Source organism: Elephas maximus, chromosome 4 (genome assembly GCF_024166365.1).
Source record: "Elephas maximus indicus isolate mEleMax1 chromosome 4, mEleMax1 primary haplotype, whole genome shotgun sequence".
NCBI lineage: Eukaryota > Metazoa > Chordata > Mammalia > Proboscidea > Elephantidae > Elephas > Elephas maximus.
The window spans coordinates 145,202,834-145,219,198 of record NC_064822.1 but is presented as its reverse complement, the minus strand read 5'-3'; the positions used below and the strand labels follow the sequence as shown (position 1 = coordinate 145,219,198).

At 35.5% G+C, this 16,365-nt stretch overlaps 1 protein-coding gene across 12 annotated transcripts in view; it reads right to left on the bottom strand.

Annotated features, from left to right (window-relative positions):
* Window positions 1-16,365, bottom strand: part of METTL25 (methyltransferase like 25) — a 345,627-nt gene that overhangs the window by 223,456 nt on the left and 105,806 nt on the right. For all 12 annotated transcript variants that reach the window (XR_007517292.1, XR_007517291.1, XR_007517293.1 and 9 more), the window contains exon 9: window positions 3,696-3,789. Coding sequence is in view for 9 of the 12 variants with exons in the window: in XM_049883967.1 (XP_049739924.1) it covers window positions 3,696-3,789 (94 nt within the window). In the remaining 3 variants the exon portion in view is untranslated. The remainder of the gene's footprint in view (window positions 1-3,695; window positions 3,790-16,365) is intronic.

The window sequence follows — 16,365 nt, the reverse complement described above, 5'->3', positions numbered from 1 at the left end:
TACTAGGATTTTATTATGTTACACAATTTAAAATTTTTATTAAAATGTTTTCCAAAAAGTTATTGATGTTTAAAAGAATTTTACTGTAACAGTTCATTCTAAGAAATCCATCTATTATAGATAGTAAACATGCAATGCATGGTAGTTGATGTTCTACAACAATTTCCTTTTTTTTTTTTCAGTGATACAGTCAAGCTAAATTTATTGTGGAATCTAAATACTTTTCTTTATGTTTTATGCATGGCTGAACCAATATCACCCTTATGTTGTTTGAGCTATATGAAATAAAAATTAAGGAGGGTATCATTTTGAATAAAAAGTCTTCAAAATATAATACAGAATACTTTAATCATTGCTCACCTACACTCAATCCCCATACGTCCCCATTCTTCTTGGTGTATATTATACAATAGCCATTTTTAAAAAACACTGGGTTTATAATGGCAGCGTTGAATGATTGCAAAGGGAACCGTTAAGATGACAAATGCTCTAAGACTGATTCTAAACTAGGGGCAATGTCTGGAGATGCCTACTAATGACAGAAATAGAAGCCAGGGATGTTGGTAAACATTCTACAATGCACAAGACAGCCCTTCATAAGAAACTGTTATCCAAATGTTAATAGTGCAGAGTTTGAGAAACCCTGCTCTAAGAGAAAATCTCCAAGGCTGCCTTTAACAGTTGACTATAGGATGTACTGGAGCCCTGGTGGTACAGTGGTTAAGCATTCGGCTGCTAACCAAAAGACTGGCAGTTCAAATCCACCAGCTGCTTCTTGGAAACCCTATGGGGCAGTTCTACTCTGTCGCTGTGAGTCAGAATCAATTCGATGGCAATGGGTTTGGTATAGGGTGTATTACTTTGGGTTAATCTTTTAAGTTGTGCATGAGCCACTTATACATCCAGCACTCCTTTGGATTAATGATTTGTCTGGGAATGTTCTCTGTTTAGTTCCACATGTTTAAAAGTGATTTCTTGGAACTGAGAGCTCATCCTGAAGCATGTTGGGAGATTTTCTAGGCACTTCCCTTGTTTACATAGTTTTGCATATGAACAGATGTGCCTTAAAAGACCAGAGACACATCAATACATTCACCACATATCGAATTATATATAAAAGTTCATTAGTAAACGATTATGAATTTCACTAAAGATCTTTTAAGTATTTTGGTATGTTTAATACTTTATGTTAAAATTTGGATACTTTTCAGTTGCCAGAATCTCATATGAAAATTAATGTCATTTTTTAAATAAATAAAACTATACACTAACCTCTTTTCATTGTACATATGGTCAAAACTTTCATTTTAGCACTGATATTTCACGATGCGGGAGTAAAGTAATAGAATGTTTGTATTGGATCTGAAATATAACTTTGATTTTAATAACTTTCCTATTTCTTACCCTTCTGCTCTGACAGACACTACTCTCTCAATTCTTCATACTTAAAAAAAAAAAGACAAAAAAACATTCTCACCTATTTGCTTCCTTTCACCCATTACAAAGAAAAAATAGTTGCTATTAAGTCGATTCTGACTCATAGTGACCCTACAGGACAGAGGAGAACTGCTCCCATAGGGCTTCCAAGACTGTAATGTTTATAGAAGCAGGCTGCCACATTTTTCTTCCCCTGAGAGGCTAGTGGCTCTGAAACACTGACATATCGGGTAGCAGCCCAGCGCTTAACCACTGTACTACCAGGGCTCCTTTTCCTTTCACCAGCACATCCTTTTTAATACCTTATTATGCTGTTCTGCAGTCCTGTTCTCTACTCTCTTCCGGCTTGATATTCCTATCCTCTTCTTTTTCTGATCTGTTCTTTTCTACATATAATTTGTTTCTTATGAGCATATGTAGTATTATGAGAAAATCAATAGAACACTGACACTGCTTTATTAACTAACAAAGGTAATCATTTTATTTAAGACTTCCCTTTTACGTGTAATACTTTTCTACGTTAGTCTTCTTTTCTTTTTTCTAATTTCATTTTTTCAGTATAGTGGCGGTGAAGAGTTAAGGTTTTGATGTTAGTTGAATCTGTATTCAGTTCCAGCTCTATCACTTGCTAGCTCTTTGGCCCTGGGAAAACAACTTGTATTTTCTGAGTCTCTCCGGATCATTAAATTGGGAATAATGATAGAATTTACCATAGGGTTTTGTGAAAACAATGGGATAATTTTGTGATGCTGTTAGCATAAAATGGCTATCAAATAGTAAGTGCTCAGTAAATATTAGCTATTAACATTCTTATTAGTTATGCTCTGGTAAGTGTATTAAGGAATATTTACTACGGTTATTATTAAAGACTAACTTGAGAAGACAAAGTGAGAAAGAAGGATAAGTAACATTTTCTCTGGATTTTACTGTTGGTTTTTTGGCAAAGGATAATAAATTTTTAGTTTAAGTAAAACACTGTTGTTGCTGCTGCTATATTGTTGTTATGTGTTATGGAGGGGATTTTGACTCATAGCAATCTCATAGGGTTTTCTTGGCTGTAAGCTTTACAGGAGCAGATCTCCAGGTCTTTTTCCTATGAAACCACTGGGTGGCTTCAAATCGCCAACCTTTTGTTTAGCAGCCAAAAGCTTAACTGTTACACTACCAGGGCTCCTTTCTTTGTTTGTGAAAATAATGCTTAGGTCTGGGTTCTTGACATGAAATGTGACATGTGAAAATGAGAAACACAAAAAAACTTCACTACCAATTATGTATTCCTAGTAGTATAGGGTTGCTATGAGTCAGAATAGACTCAACAGCAACAGGGTTTTTTTTTTGTTTGTTTTTTAGTAGTAAATATACAGTGATCAGAATAACAAAAACTGCATTTATTATGTACAAAAATTATGTTAAGGGATTTTCGTATATTACCTCATTTAATCCTTCCCAAATCCTGTATGTTAGCAATGTTTTTGTATGGTCAATTTATAGAGTACGCTGATTAGTACCAGTAATAAAGTAATAAGTAATAAATGAGCTGGGGAGTGCATTGATAATTGGTACAATACCCTTTAACTTTGCTATAACTTAATCATGTCTGTATTATTTTTCTCTTTGAAGAAATCTGTTTCATTCCTTTAACTGTCTATTTTATTCTTTATTTCAATTTATAATCAATCTAGAGTACTAGAGTGATTCAAGTTTGATTTAATATTTTAGTTACTGATTCATTTGAATCAGGCTGTAAGTTTTTTTTCCCCCTCATCTCAGTTTTAGAATATTACTATCCGTCAACCAGCTTACCTGTCTCCCTTCTCAATTATTAGCTTGGGGCTCCTATGATGTTACCACTTTCCAGGATTCTCCCACTCAAAGGTTTTTTGGGAATTTAAGATTTTTACTTTAATTAGTTCCACATGCTTTAAATAAGCGCATCTCAAAGTTAAAATCATTCTCGTTTGCTTTACTTCTAATTTCCATTTGTACTGCTATAACTCAATAGTGATTTCAGAATTACCATATTTTTTATCTATAAATAAACATAAGGGAGGATTCCTCTGAATGGGTGTAACAGCAAACTACATTGACAGGAAAGGCAAACTGGAATAAAGATAATGGAGGTTTGGTTTCATATATATTTTAGATGCTTTTCAGAAATGGGAGAAAAGTATAAGGCAAATTATTGTGTACTATATCACTTCATTACCCCACAAAGTGGTGCTGTCTTTTATGAAAATAGACAGTCATCATATACTAACCTTGGACTCGTCTAATCCAAGCTTCTTTAGAGATTTTCTGACATAATCCAGAAAGGAAGAGGATTTGGAATAAATTTTACCAACATGCTGATCGCTGTAAAATAAAATTAATTTATTTTTAATTATTTAAATAATGTTTAATAGTTTTTCCAATATAAATTATACAGTAAAACAAGCGAAAGCTGGAACCTGTGTAAGGTGGAAACCTGTCAGAGAAAGAAAGGTATTTTCCACTAAACTAAGCAACAGAAAAGTGGTAAAACTGCACCCTGTCAAAGGCGGAAAACTTGTGAGACCTGGAAACACAAGGCAATCTTGCCGAGTTTTGCTCTCACAGGTTTCCCTGTAGATTGTTTTAAATTCAATCTTGAGATATTTTCTAATTCCTTCTGTTTATATGGCACAAGTGCCAGATGTGATCAAAATGTAGTAATATTTTTGTGAACATGTAAGAGATTGTATATTATAAAGTATTCAGAATCTGTTTCTGCGAGTTCTTTCAACATACTGCAGTATTATTAAGAAAGCAGTTTTAAACTTATAAAATAAAATCTATTTTTTCCTTTAAAAAGTAAACTATAGGTTTTTCAAAAGTTTCCATTGTAGTACAAAACACATTTTGATTTTACTGGAACAACATTACAGTGCACATTTCACTGCAATACCTGCTAATAGAGGTAATACTTCAACACCTATGCAAAAAGAACTTCTTCAATGTCAGCCGTTGATGAAGCACCATATGCTAAGTTGGGTTTGACGCGATCTCATTTACGCCCTGTGGGTTTTCAGTGTAACTCAAACAAAGTGTCATAAGATGGCTTGAATTTAAATAATACAAAGATAGTTGATCACATTTCATAATTCTGGTGCAGCTTAGGTATAGTGAAAAAATCAAGGAAATTAAAATAAAACAAAAAAAACCACTGACTTCAAGTTTTCAAAAACAATGAATAAAATCTCATTTACTCTTGGCAGTGTAAGTATTAAACCCTATGATTAATTAGAAATGAAATTCTATTAGCTCTTTCTTTGAGATATATATCAAATATATTTCTTCAGCTCCATTTCAAGATGGTCACTTCAATTCTACTTCTTACCTCATGTCCTGATTATTAAAACCACTTCCTAATTAAGACCTCTAACTGAAGTCTGTCCCTTTCATGTCTGTCCACATTGTCACACTATTTTTCTTAGAGGAACATTTTGATTATGCTACTTTACTGCTCAAAAAACTTTCACTACTTCTCCCATTTCTTGGGATGAATTTGAGACTCCTTAGTTAAGCAATCAGAGCCCACTTATATTCAGGCTACAGTCACATCTTACCAAACTCAAATCCTAATACATTCCAGAATTCAGTTTTCTTTACTTAGATTAGTCTACTCATTGTTTCTGACTGCCTGTCACAGTTCTGCCTTGGTACATTCGCTCATGCAGTTTCTTTGTAATGGGTGGTAAGGTTCCTCACCCTCATTTCAAACAAAACTGGCTCTGTCTCTTAAGACCAAGATCAAATTTCGTGTTCCTTATGGTAATGTAACAATAATCTTTTCTATTTTTGAATTTCTGTAGCTCTTATCTTCCATCTACTCATTTTCTATTTTATCATTTCCTTGAATTAATAATTATATGAATAGGTGTAGGTTCCAGGAAGCAGAAACTATATTTTTAATAGTTTTGTTTCATTCTCAGATCTTACAACAGATATATATCTATATCTATTTTTTGGTAAATCCATCAAGAGATGCCATTTAGTACTAACTTCTACGACTCATCCTAAAAAGAGTTTTAAGCATTGATTTTCTTTTAATCAAAAAGGGCAAGCAATTAACTCTTTCCCATGAGCCAGTGATTCAGGTTCTTATTATATACTATTAATCACTGCCTTATGGAGTAGCTCAAGAGACAAAGCACAGCACAGTAGATGAGCTTCTAGTCGGACTCACTCTATCACTTACTAGCTCCTTGTCTATAAAAATGGGATATTAATAGTACCTATCTCCTAGAGTCACTATGAGGACTCAATTAGATAACACATGTAATGTGCTCCGAAACATGCCATGACATGAGCTGTTACTGCTGTTCCTATCATTATTGCTGTTGTTGCTATCATTACTGACATTATACTCTGGATTCTTTTTTCATTATAGAGTTAAATGAATCAGGGTAAGATGTTCACAAAGTAAGGGCTAACCTCTAAACTGAAGATAGAGTAAACTGTTAAGTGTAAGTGGTACTGATTTATTCAATAGGTTTTGTATTTAAGGCTGTTTGAAAATAAAAGAAACATTTTCAATTTTAATTTGACGTCGTCTTACTTTTCCTTTTCATAATACACTACCAATTATTGTTGGAAAATCTTACAGCATGATTATTATAAGATTACTTTTAGGGTGCTAAGCAATAATTTGCCACATAAAACCTTTCCTTTAAATTCTTTGTTAACCTGTAAAATTTCAGGTCTATTTGTAGCAGTAACAGGTCAGGAAGAAAAATGTCATCCAAAATGAACTAGAAAGGTGATTATCTGAGTATGTCTCTTCTCTTTAAACTCCTCAAGAGCTCCCCATGACTCTTAGGAATAAGACCTAATTCCTTAACAAGATATATAAGATTAGTATGATCTGGTCCTCCCCCTACTTCTCCAAAATTGTTGTGTACTGCATTGCCTCTTCAGCCATATTGACTTCCTTTCAGTTTCTCGAACATATATGCTTCTGCATGTGAACACTATTTTTGGAAGATTGTACTTTCAATCCTTTTGCCTAGGGAACCACAAACATCTCCTTTCAGATCTCATTTTAAATGTTGCTTCCTTAGGGGACCCTTCTCTGGCCCTCCTGATTGAATCAGGCTCCTCACACAGAGAATCCATTTTTTACATACTTACTCTTGCTTGTTTCTCTGTCTCTCCCTTGATATTCTAAGCCAGTGTTCTCCAAGGTGGGAAAACACACTCCAAAGGGAAGAGCTCTTATTTCTATTTTAATTTTTAAGTTTATTTTAAAGTCTATACATGAGTAGAGACGCATGCCTATCACTTATATTTATAGGGTAAAACCCAACCCAAACCTGCTGCTGTTGAGTCGATTCTGACTCACAGCGACCCTACAGGACAGAGTAGGACTGCCTCATAGAGTTTCCAAGGAGCACCTGGTGGATTTGAACTACCAACCTTTTGGTTAGCAACAGTTAACACTTAACCACTACGCCACCAGGGTTTCCTATTTATTGCGTGCGTACCAAAAAATGCTTATTGATAGAAGTATGAAATTTTAAAATATGTTTGAGATCATTACTCTAAGCAGCTGGAGAGCAGAATGCCTACCTGTTTTGCTCATGACTAAAGGGTCGCTTTGAGTCAGAATCAACTCTACGGCACTGGGTTTGGTTTTGGTTTTTTATACCCCCAGTGCCTAGCACAGTGCTTGAAACATAGCAGGATCTTGATAATAATAAAATAATAAATAAATCAACTCTTGTTTCTTGTGTAAACAAAAATATCTAGTTAGGCTATAAGAGTAAAATATATTAGCATAGTAAATAGTCAGACCCATTTATTAATATAGTAGACAAGAGTATAGGAAGCTTTAACTATACAAATAAACGATAGCAATTTAAAATATATAGAGTGCAATGTAAACAATACAAACAATAACAACTAATATTTATTTCGTGTTTATTATGTGTCAGCAACTCAGCCATTTGCTGCATTTACTTATCGAATCCTTACAACAACTTCATTATTATCCCCATATTAGAGATGGTGAAATTATGGCACAGAGAGGTTAAGGTGAACTGCCCAAAGTGTGAATCCAGGAAGTCTCACTGCAGAATCTAGGGTATTAACCACTAGTCAATATTACCTCCAGCATAATACTTTAATGGCATTCACACTCAATATTCTTAAGTTGAAGATGAAGAATGGCCACTTCTAAGTTACAGGCAAACAAAACAGGCAGATTTTATACACTCTAAGTAGACTCTCCTGCTGTACTCAAGGAAAAGGAGTTTTAGTGCTTTAGCACAAATCTGGGAAGCTCAATAATACCAATAATTAAAAAAAAATTATATGAGGGATAGATATGAGGTAGGAGGAGATTTGTTCTTCCCAAGTCAATTATTGCTAGACTTACTGCCTAAATCTATCAGCAATCAGGGCCAGTCAAAAGTATTTGGATTCTTTTTAAATGGTATTCAGGTTAATTATGTCATGCATTCATTCATTTTTTTAAACATTTACCAAAATTGTGGTATATGCAAATTAATATAGTATGTAGCACAGGTTTTGAGCTCAAGACTGAAATGGGTTTGAATTCTTTCTAGCACTTATTAAGCACTTAACCTCTTTTTGCCTCTCCCTGCTCATCAGTAAAATGGTGGTGTTAAATCTATAAGATTGAAGAGGAAGTAAGATATTTTATGTGCAGTGCTGGACTCAGTGTGACAACTACTCGATAAGTAATGGTTATTTTCCTATTTCATGCTGGATTCTAGGACTAGAATCATTCAGTTTGTACGATCTTTCACAGTTTATAAATAAGGATAAGTGAGCCAAATATGTTTTCATCCAGTGATAAACATATGATGGTGCAGCTATTTAAATACTACAGAGGACAGCACTGAGTACAGTGTGCTTTAACTACCTGAAAATTGACTTGGGAAGCTTTCTTAGAGGAGTCAAGTTTCAAAATGTCTCAGTTTCCCACAGACTATGAATAGCAGTATTAAGAAAACAAATGAAAAATATTAACATGCTAAAATTGGCTAACAAGTAAAATTTAAAAACAGGTTACAAGTAATATGTGAAAATAGGTTACAACAATTTGTTTTTAAACTGTGCTCCTCAGGACTACAAATAGGTGCTTTAAAGGTTTACAATTTTCCATAAAAAATGAAAACGGAATTGTGTAAGAAACAAGTGATTTTCTAAAATCTATTGAATGTCTTTGGTTTCTTGTAAGAGTGTATTTGTAAACAGTGTTATTGCTCAAGAAGTCTGGGAAAAAAAAAAAAACCCTGCTTTTATTATCTTCATGGGTACAGGAGAAAAGGGAAGTAGAAATTATACCAGTTTGGTTTAAGAAACAAAGTATATTTTTTAGAAAAATAGAAATGTCAATTTAAATATTATTACCAAAGCACCACATAAGTACAACGAATCAGAATTCTAGAACTTCTGGAGGTTAAAGGTTACTTTTCAGGTCATGGCATCAATCTTTACAGTCTGGAAGTCTTACAAAGCAGCCTTGTTAAAAATCACATCTGCAAAGAGAGTTTATGATGCAGAATGTAATCTGCTCCTTTGCAGCTGCAAGAAAAGGAGGATATTTCATTCATCAGCATTTAGAAGGGTCTATAAAAAAAATTTTTTTTTATAGTTTTGAGGATAAATTATACAATTCTATTAATCAAAAAACAAGAGAAAAAGAGGCAAGCCCAACAATCTCAAAACTTACTATATGGAAAGTGAAAAGGGCAGAATAAGACAAATAGAATATGGGTCATACTATGTTCTTTGGCAATATTACTCTTTTTTTGTGACAGAGCTTGCTATACAAGAAAATTCACGTTCTCTGAAGTTTCATCAGATTATTATTTATGGCATTATGATCTTCTTTGGTGCCTTATAATTACAACAGGTTTTTTTTTTGTTTGTTTTTTAATATTAAGTGTCAAACTCATTTTTCTTCTTAAATAACACTAGAAATTTATAATCTGCCTCTCCTAATAATATAGTCTGAAGTGTGTAGAGATAAACGGAAATCCTTCTGTTCATTTTAATATAATTGCTTTCTGTCAGAAAATATCTAATATCAGGGATTTGAATACCATCTATTATAAAAATATTGCACATACCTGTTTTATACTATATACATACATACAACATATACTTAAACATTTTACATGTTTGTATTACTACTGCACTTGGTTATATATCCAAATTTATGTATACAGTAGTCTGTGGGAAATGTAAGGAATTTTCCAGAGTAAATTTTACTATAAATGACTCTCTATGTTATCGCTATATATTCTGAACTTTCTATATAAGTTTTCTTATTAGACCATAAGTTCCTTGGTTCTTTGGCTCAGAAAGCATGGGCACCATACCAAGCAATGAGTAACTGCCGCTGGGATAAGACTGCTGGACTAGTTCCCAACATTGCTTACTAATCTTCCTAAGAAAGAGTTATGGTACTACTCTGTGATTCCCCAGTAATGTATAATAGTTACAAAATTGTTGAAGGACTGGATATATGTTGTAAGAAAAAAAGAGGAGGCACTGATGCCTACAGGATTTCTCACCTGGGCAACTGGAAGAATAAGGTTGTTATTAACTGGACTATAAATTTGGAATTCATCAGCATATGCCGTATTTAAAGCCATGAGACTAGAAAAGATCACCGCAGGAGTGAATATAGATAGAAAAGAGCACTGCAACAATTAGATGTTTGGAAGACAAAGAGGAGTTAGTGAAAGAAACTGGTAAGAGAGCAGGAGAAGAAGATAAGGATCTTGTGAAGGTCTTTTCCTAAAATATAAAAGAAAGAAGTGTTTCAAAAATCAGTGGTAAATTGTGCGAAATGCTGATGACAGGTTAAGTAAGATGAGGAGTGAGAACTGTCCATGGGATTTAGCAACATGGAGTCATTACTGCCCCTGAAAAGAGCGGTTTGATGAAGTGATGGAAGTAATATCTGATTGGAATGTGTTCAAGAGAAAATGGGAAAGAAACTGGCAGCATTTTCAGGGAGTTTTGCTATAAAGGAGAGAACAGAACCAGGGTAGTAGATGGAGGGGAAATGGGATCCAAAAAGCATTTTTAGAATCTGTGCTCTTAACTACTACATTATACCATTAAACTTAATAAGACTGGAAACCGGTCACCATGGAGCTCACAAAGTAGTAGAGGAGTAGACACAAACGACTAAATGTATGACTGGGTTCAATGAGAGCAGTAAATCACAGATTAAACATTATGAAAGAAGAGAAGACAGCATGAAGGAGAAAAGAAAGATACCACAAAGGTTTGTTCTACACTGGATTTTAAAGAATGCCTAGGATTTCACCTGCCAGAGGTCATGGGAGGAAAGGATGGCATTAATGAGGAAAATATTCCAGGAAGATAGAATCGCCCCTAAGAAGCATACAAGTTACAAATGCAATTGCATGGGACTGATGCACTGTGCGTGGGAAGCTGCTCCAAGTACAGACAGGAAGAATGAGGTGATAGGTTAAGTTTGAAAGGATATTAGTCAAAGGTTAGAAATGGTCTTAAATGGCACAATGAGAATATTTTAGTTTTTCAGTATAAAGAAGACGAATTATCAAACATTTTAAAGGCAAAGAAGTGACATGACTATTTCTGAAGGATAAATGATGGTAAATGAAAGAGATTAAAAGGGTGCCCTCTGTCAGAATAAAGCATGGTCAGCATGCTGAAAGGAATTAGGATTCTCTCTTTTAATAAAAGCAAACGTACTAGATCTAATTAAAATTTTACTCAAGTAGACCCAACATCACCCACATACTTTTCCAAACATACAATTGTAAGAGCATAATTTACTTGTAGAGCTTTTCAAAGAAGTGACATTGGCTTAGGAGATTTTAAGGAAGAGGTGAAGTAGACACATACCACATACATGAAAACAATCATATGCAAGACAAAGAGTATCAAAAATCGGGTTCTTCATTGTTGCAACATGTTTATGAAATTATTTTGTGTCTTTTATTTGATAACATATATGCTAAAAGACCTAAAAAACCAGCAACACGAGAATGAGTCCACTGAAAATGGCAATTACTTAAGGGAGCTTCAATTTAAAAGATGTACTTTCCGATACCATCTTGACCAAAATTATGGACTAACCAATTTCGTTAGACAGTTTTCAAGATCTGGTTTTTCACTTTCCTAAGTGATTACAGCAAAATCAAAATGAAGATTAAACTAGGTAACTCATGATGATAGGCAGCAATTACATGTTTTTTTGTGTGTGTAAGTGTATACAATGCTCACAATGATGAGAATGATAAAGTGAACAGAGCGTATATATCGTATTTTCCCTGACCTCTTTTTGGGTGTTTTCAAAGAGATTTATACCTCACAAAACTCCTTCTTCACCATTTTATTCTCTTAGAACATTTCTAAATAGGCACTAATTAAAATAAGGGATTTTCTATAAATTATTAAATTTTAACATAAATGTTAAATTGGAGCACTGCTGCCGCAGTGGTTAAGAGCTCAGGCTGCTAATCAAAAGGCTGGCAGTTCGAATTCACCAGCCACTCCTTGGAAACCCTATGGGGCAGTTCTACTCTGTCCTATAGGGTCACTATGAGTCTGAACTGCCTCTACAGCAATAGGTTTGGTTTTTTGGTTTGATGGTATAAAAAATATCAGTACAATGAACATTGTATCTAAGGCACAAACCCGAGAAATAGAACACTACCAGTACCACTGAAACCCCTATGAACCTTTCCGCTTCTTGATGTCATTAATCTGCCCACTGCACCCCTCTCATGTGAAACTACTATCAAGAATCTTGTGTTTACCATTCTTATACTCCTATTGCTATCCATAAGGTTTTCAATGGCTATCTTTTGGAAGCAGATTGCCAGGTCTTCCTTTCTGGTATGTATTAGTCTGGAACTGTTGCTGAAACCAGTCAACCATGTGTGACCCTGCTGGTATTTGAAATCCTGCTAGCATAGCTTCCAGCATAATAGCAACACCTAAGTCACAACAGTACAACTCATAGACAAGTGAACTTTTTCTGAAAACTTGGTCTTGCTTACTTTAGACATGTCATTAGGAAAGACCGTTGTTGTTAGGTGCCCTCAACTTGATTCCAACTCACAGTGACCCTATCTACAACAGAATAAAACACTCCCCAGTCCTGTGCCATCCTCACAATTGTTGCTATGTTTGAGACTACTGTTGCAGTCACTGTGTCAATCCATCTCGTGGAGGGTCTTCCTGTTTTTCACTGACTCTCTACCAAGCATGATGTCCTTCTCCAGGGACTGGTTCCTCTTGACAACATGTCCAAAGTACTTGAGAGAAAGTCATACTTGCTTATAAGGAGCATTCTGGCTATACTTCTTCCAAGACAGGCTTGTTCATTCTTTTGGCAGCCCATGGTATATTCAATAGTCTTTAGCAACCCATAATTCAAGCCTTCAATTCTTCTTCTGTCTTCCTTATATACTGTCCAGCTTTGGCATGCATATGAGGTGACTAAAAAAAACATGGTTTGGGTCAGGTGCACCGTAGACCTTAAAGTGACATCTATGCTTTTTTTTTTTCTTTTTAAAAATTTTTATTGTGCTTTAACTGAAAGTTTACTGATCAAGTCAGTCTCTCACACAAAGATTTATATATACCTTGCTGTATACTCCTAATTGCTCTCCCCCTAATAAGACAGCCCTCTCCTTCCCTCTATTCTCTCTTTTCGTGTCCATTCCGCCAGCTTTTGACCCCTCTGCCCTCTCATCTCCCCTCCAGATAAGAGATGCCAAAATAGTCTTAAGTGTCTACTTGATCCAAGAAGCTCATTCTTCACCAGCATCATTTTCTACCCCATTGTCCAGTCCAATCCCTGTCTGAAGAGTTGGCTTTGGGAATGTTTCCTGTCTTCGGCTAACAGAAGATCTGGGGGCTGTGACCACCAGGGTCCTTCTAGTCTCAGTCAGACCAATAAGTCTGGTCTTTTTATGGGAATTTGGGGTCGGCATCTCACTGATCTCCTGCTCCCTCAGGGGTTCTCTGTTGTGTTCCCTGTCAGGGCAGTCATCGGTTGTAGCCGGGCATCATCTAGTTCTTCTGGTCTCAGGCTGATGTAGTCTCTGGTTTATGTGGCCCCTTCTGTCTTCTGGGCTCATAATTACCTTGTGTCCTTGGTGTTCTTCATTCTCCTGTGCTCTAGGTGGGTTGAGACAAATCGATGCATCTTAGATGGCTGCTTGCTAGCATTTAAGACCCCAGAAGCCACTCTCCAAAGTTGGATACAGAATGTTTTCTTAACAGATTTTATTATTCCAATCGACTTAGATGTCCCCTGAAACCATGGTCCCCAAACCTCTGCCCCTGCTACAGTGGCCTTCAAAGCATTCAGTTTATTCAGGAAACTTCTGTTTTTGGTTTAGTCCAGTTGTGCTGACCTCGCCTGTATTGTGTATTCTCTTTCCCTTCACCTAAAGTAGTTCTTCTCTACTATCTAATTAGTGAGTACCCCTCTGTCTCCCTCCCTCCCTCCCCCTTCTTGTAGCCATCAAAGAATATTTTCTTCTCAGTTTAAACTACTTCTCAAGTTCTTATAATAGTGGTCTTACACAATATTTGTCCTTTTGAAACTGACTAATTTGACTCAGCATAATGCCTTCCAGGTTCCTCCATGTTATGAAATGTTTCACAGATTCATCACTGTTCTTTATTGATGCGTAGTATTCCACTGTGTGCATATACCATATTTACCCATTCATCTATTGATGGGCACCTTGGTTGCTTCCATCTTTTTGCTAGTGTAAACAGTGCTGCAATAAACATAGGTGTGCATACATCTGTTGGTGTAAAGGCTCTTATCTCTCTAGGATATATTCCAAGGAGTGGGATTGCTGGATTGTATGGTAGTTCTATTTCTAGCTTTTTAAGGAAGCGCCAAATCAATTTCCAAAGTGGCTGTACCATTTTACATGCCCACCAGCAGTGTACAAGAACTCCAGTCTCTCCACAACCTCTCCAACATTTAATATTTTGTTTTTTGGATTAATGCCAGCCTTGTTGGAGTGAGATGGAATCTCACTGTAGTTCTGATTTGCATTTCTCTATTGGCTAAGGATCGTGAGCATTTCCTCATGTATCTGTTAGCTACCTGAATGTCTTCTTTAGTCAAGTGTCCATTCATATCCTTTGCCCATTTTATAATTGGGTTATTTGTCTTTTTATAGTCGAGTTTTTGCAGTATCGTGCAGATTTTAGAGATCAGGCGCTGATCAGAAATGTCATAGCTAAACACTTTTCCCCAGTCTGTAGGTAGCCTTTTTACTCTTTTGGTGAAGTCTTTGGATGAGCATGTGTTTGATTTTTAGGAACTCCCAGTTATCTAGTTTCTCTTCTGCATTGTTAGTAATGTTTTGTATTCTGTTTATGCCATGTATTAGGGCTCCTAACGTTGCCCCTATTTTTTCTTCCATGATCTTTATCGTTTTAGATTTTATATTTAGGTCTTTGATCCACTTTGAGTTCGTTTTTGTGGCTGGTGTGAGGTATGGGTCTTGTTTCATTTTTTTGCAGATGGATATCCAGTTATGCCAGCACCATTTGTAAAAAAGACTGTCTTTTCCCCATGTAACTGATTTGGGGCCTTTGTCAAATAGCAACTGCTCATATGTGGGTGGATTTATATCTAGATTCTCAATTCTGTTCCATTGGTCTATGTATCTGTTGTTGAACCAGTATGAGGCTGCTTTGACTACTGTGGTGGTATAACAGGTTCTAAAATCAGGTAGAGTGAACCTCCCACTTTGTTCTTTTCAGTAATGCTTTACTCATCCAGGGTCTCTTTCCCTTCCATATCAACTTGGTGATTTGTTTCTCCATCTCATTAAAAAATGTCATTGGAATTGGATTAAATCTATAGATATCTTTTGGTAACAGTTTTACAATGTTAAGTCTTCCTGTCTATGAAGAAGGTATGTTTTTCCACTTACGTAGGTTTCTTTTGGTTTCCTGAAGAAGTGCTTTGTAGTTTTCTTTGTATAAGCCTTTTACATCTCTGGTAAGATTTATTCCTAAGTATTTTATCTTCTTGGGGGTTACTGTAAATGGTATTGATTTGATGATTTCCTCTTCGATGTTCTTTTTGTTGGTGTAGAGGAATCCAACTGATTTTTGTGTTTATCTTGTATCCTGATACTCTGCTGAACTCTTCTATTAGTATCAGTACTTTTCTAGAGGATTCCTTAGGGTTTTCTGTGTATAAGATCATAACCCAACCTCCAGTGCCATCGAGTCGATTCCGATTCATATCAACCCTATAGCATCTGCAAATAGAGATACTTTTAATTCTTCCTTGCCAATTCGGATGCCCTTTCTTTATCTAGCCTAATTGCTCTGGCTAGGACCTCCAGCACAATGTTGAATAAGAGTGGTGATAAAGGGCATCCTTGTCTGGTTCCAGATCTCAAGGGGAGTGCTTTCAGACTCTTATGATTTAGGATGATGTTGGCTATTGGCTTTGTATACCCTTTATCACGTTGAGGAATTTTCCTTCTATTTCTATTTTGCTGACAGTTTTTATCATGAATGGATGTTGAACTTTGTCAAACGCCTTTTCTGCATCAGTTGATAAGATCATGTGATTCTTGTCTTTTTTTTTTTTTTTATATGATGGATTACATTAATTGTTCTTCCAACATTGAACCATCCCTGCATATCTGGTATGAATTCCACTTGGTCATGGTGAATTATTTTTTTGATACGTTGTTGAAGTCTATTGGCTAGAATTTTGTTGAGGATTTTTACATTTAAGTTCATGAGGGATAAAGGTCTGTAGTTTTCTTTTTTTGTGCTGTCTTTTTTTTTTTTTTTTACCTGGTTTTGGTATCAGGGATATGCTGGCTTCATAGAATGAGTTTGGGAGTATTACGTCCTTTTCTATGCTCTGAAATA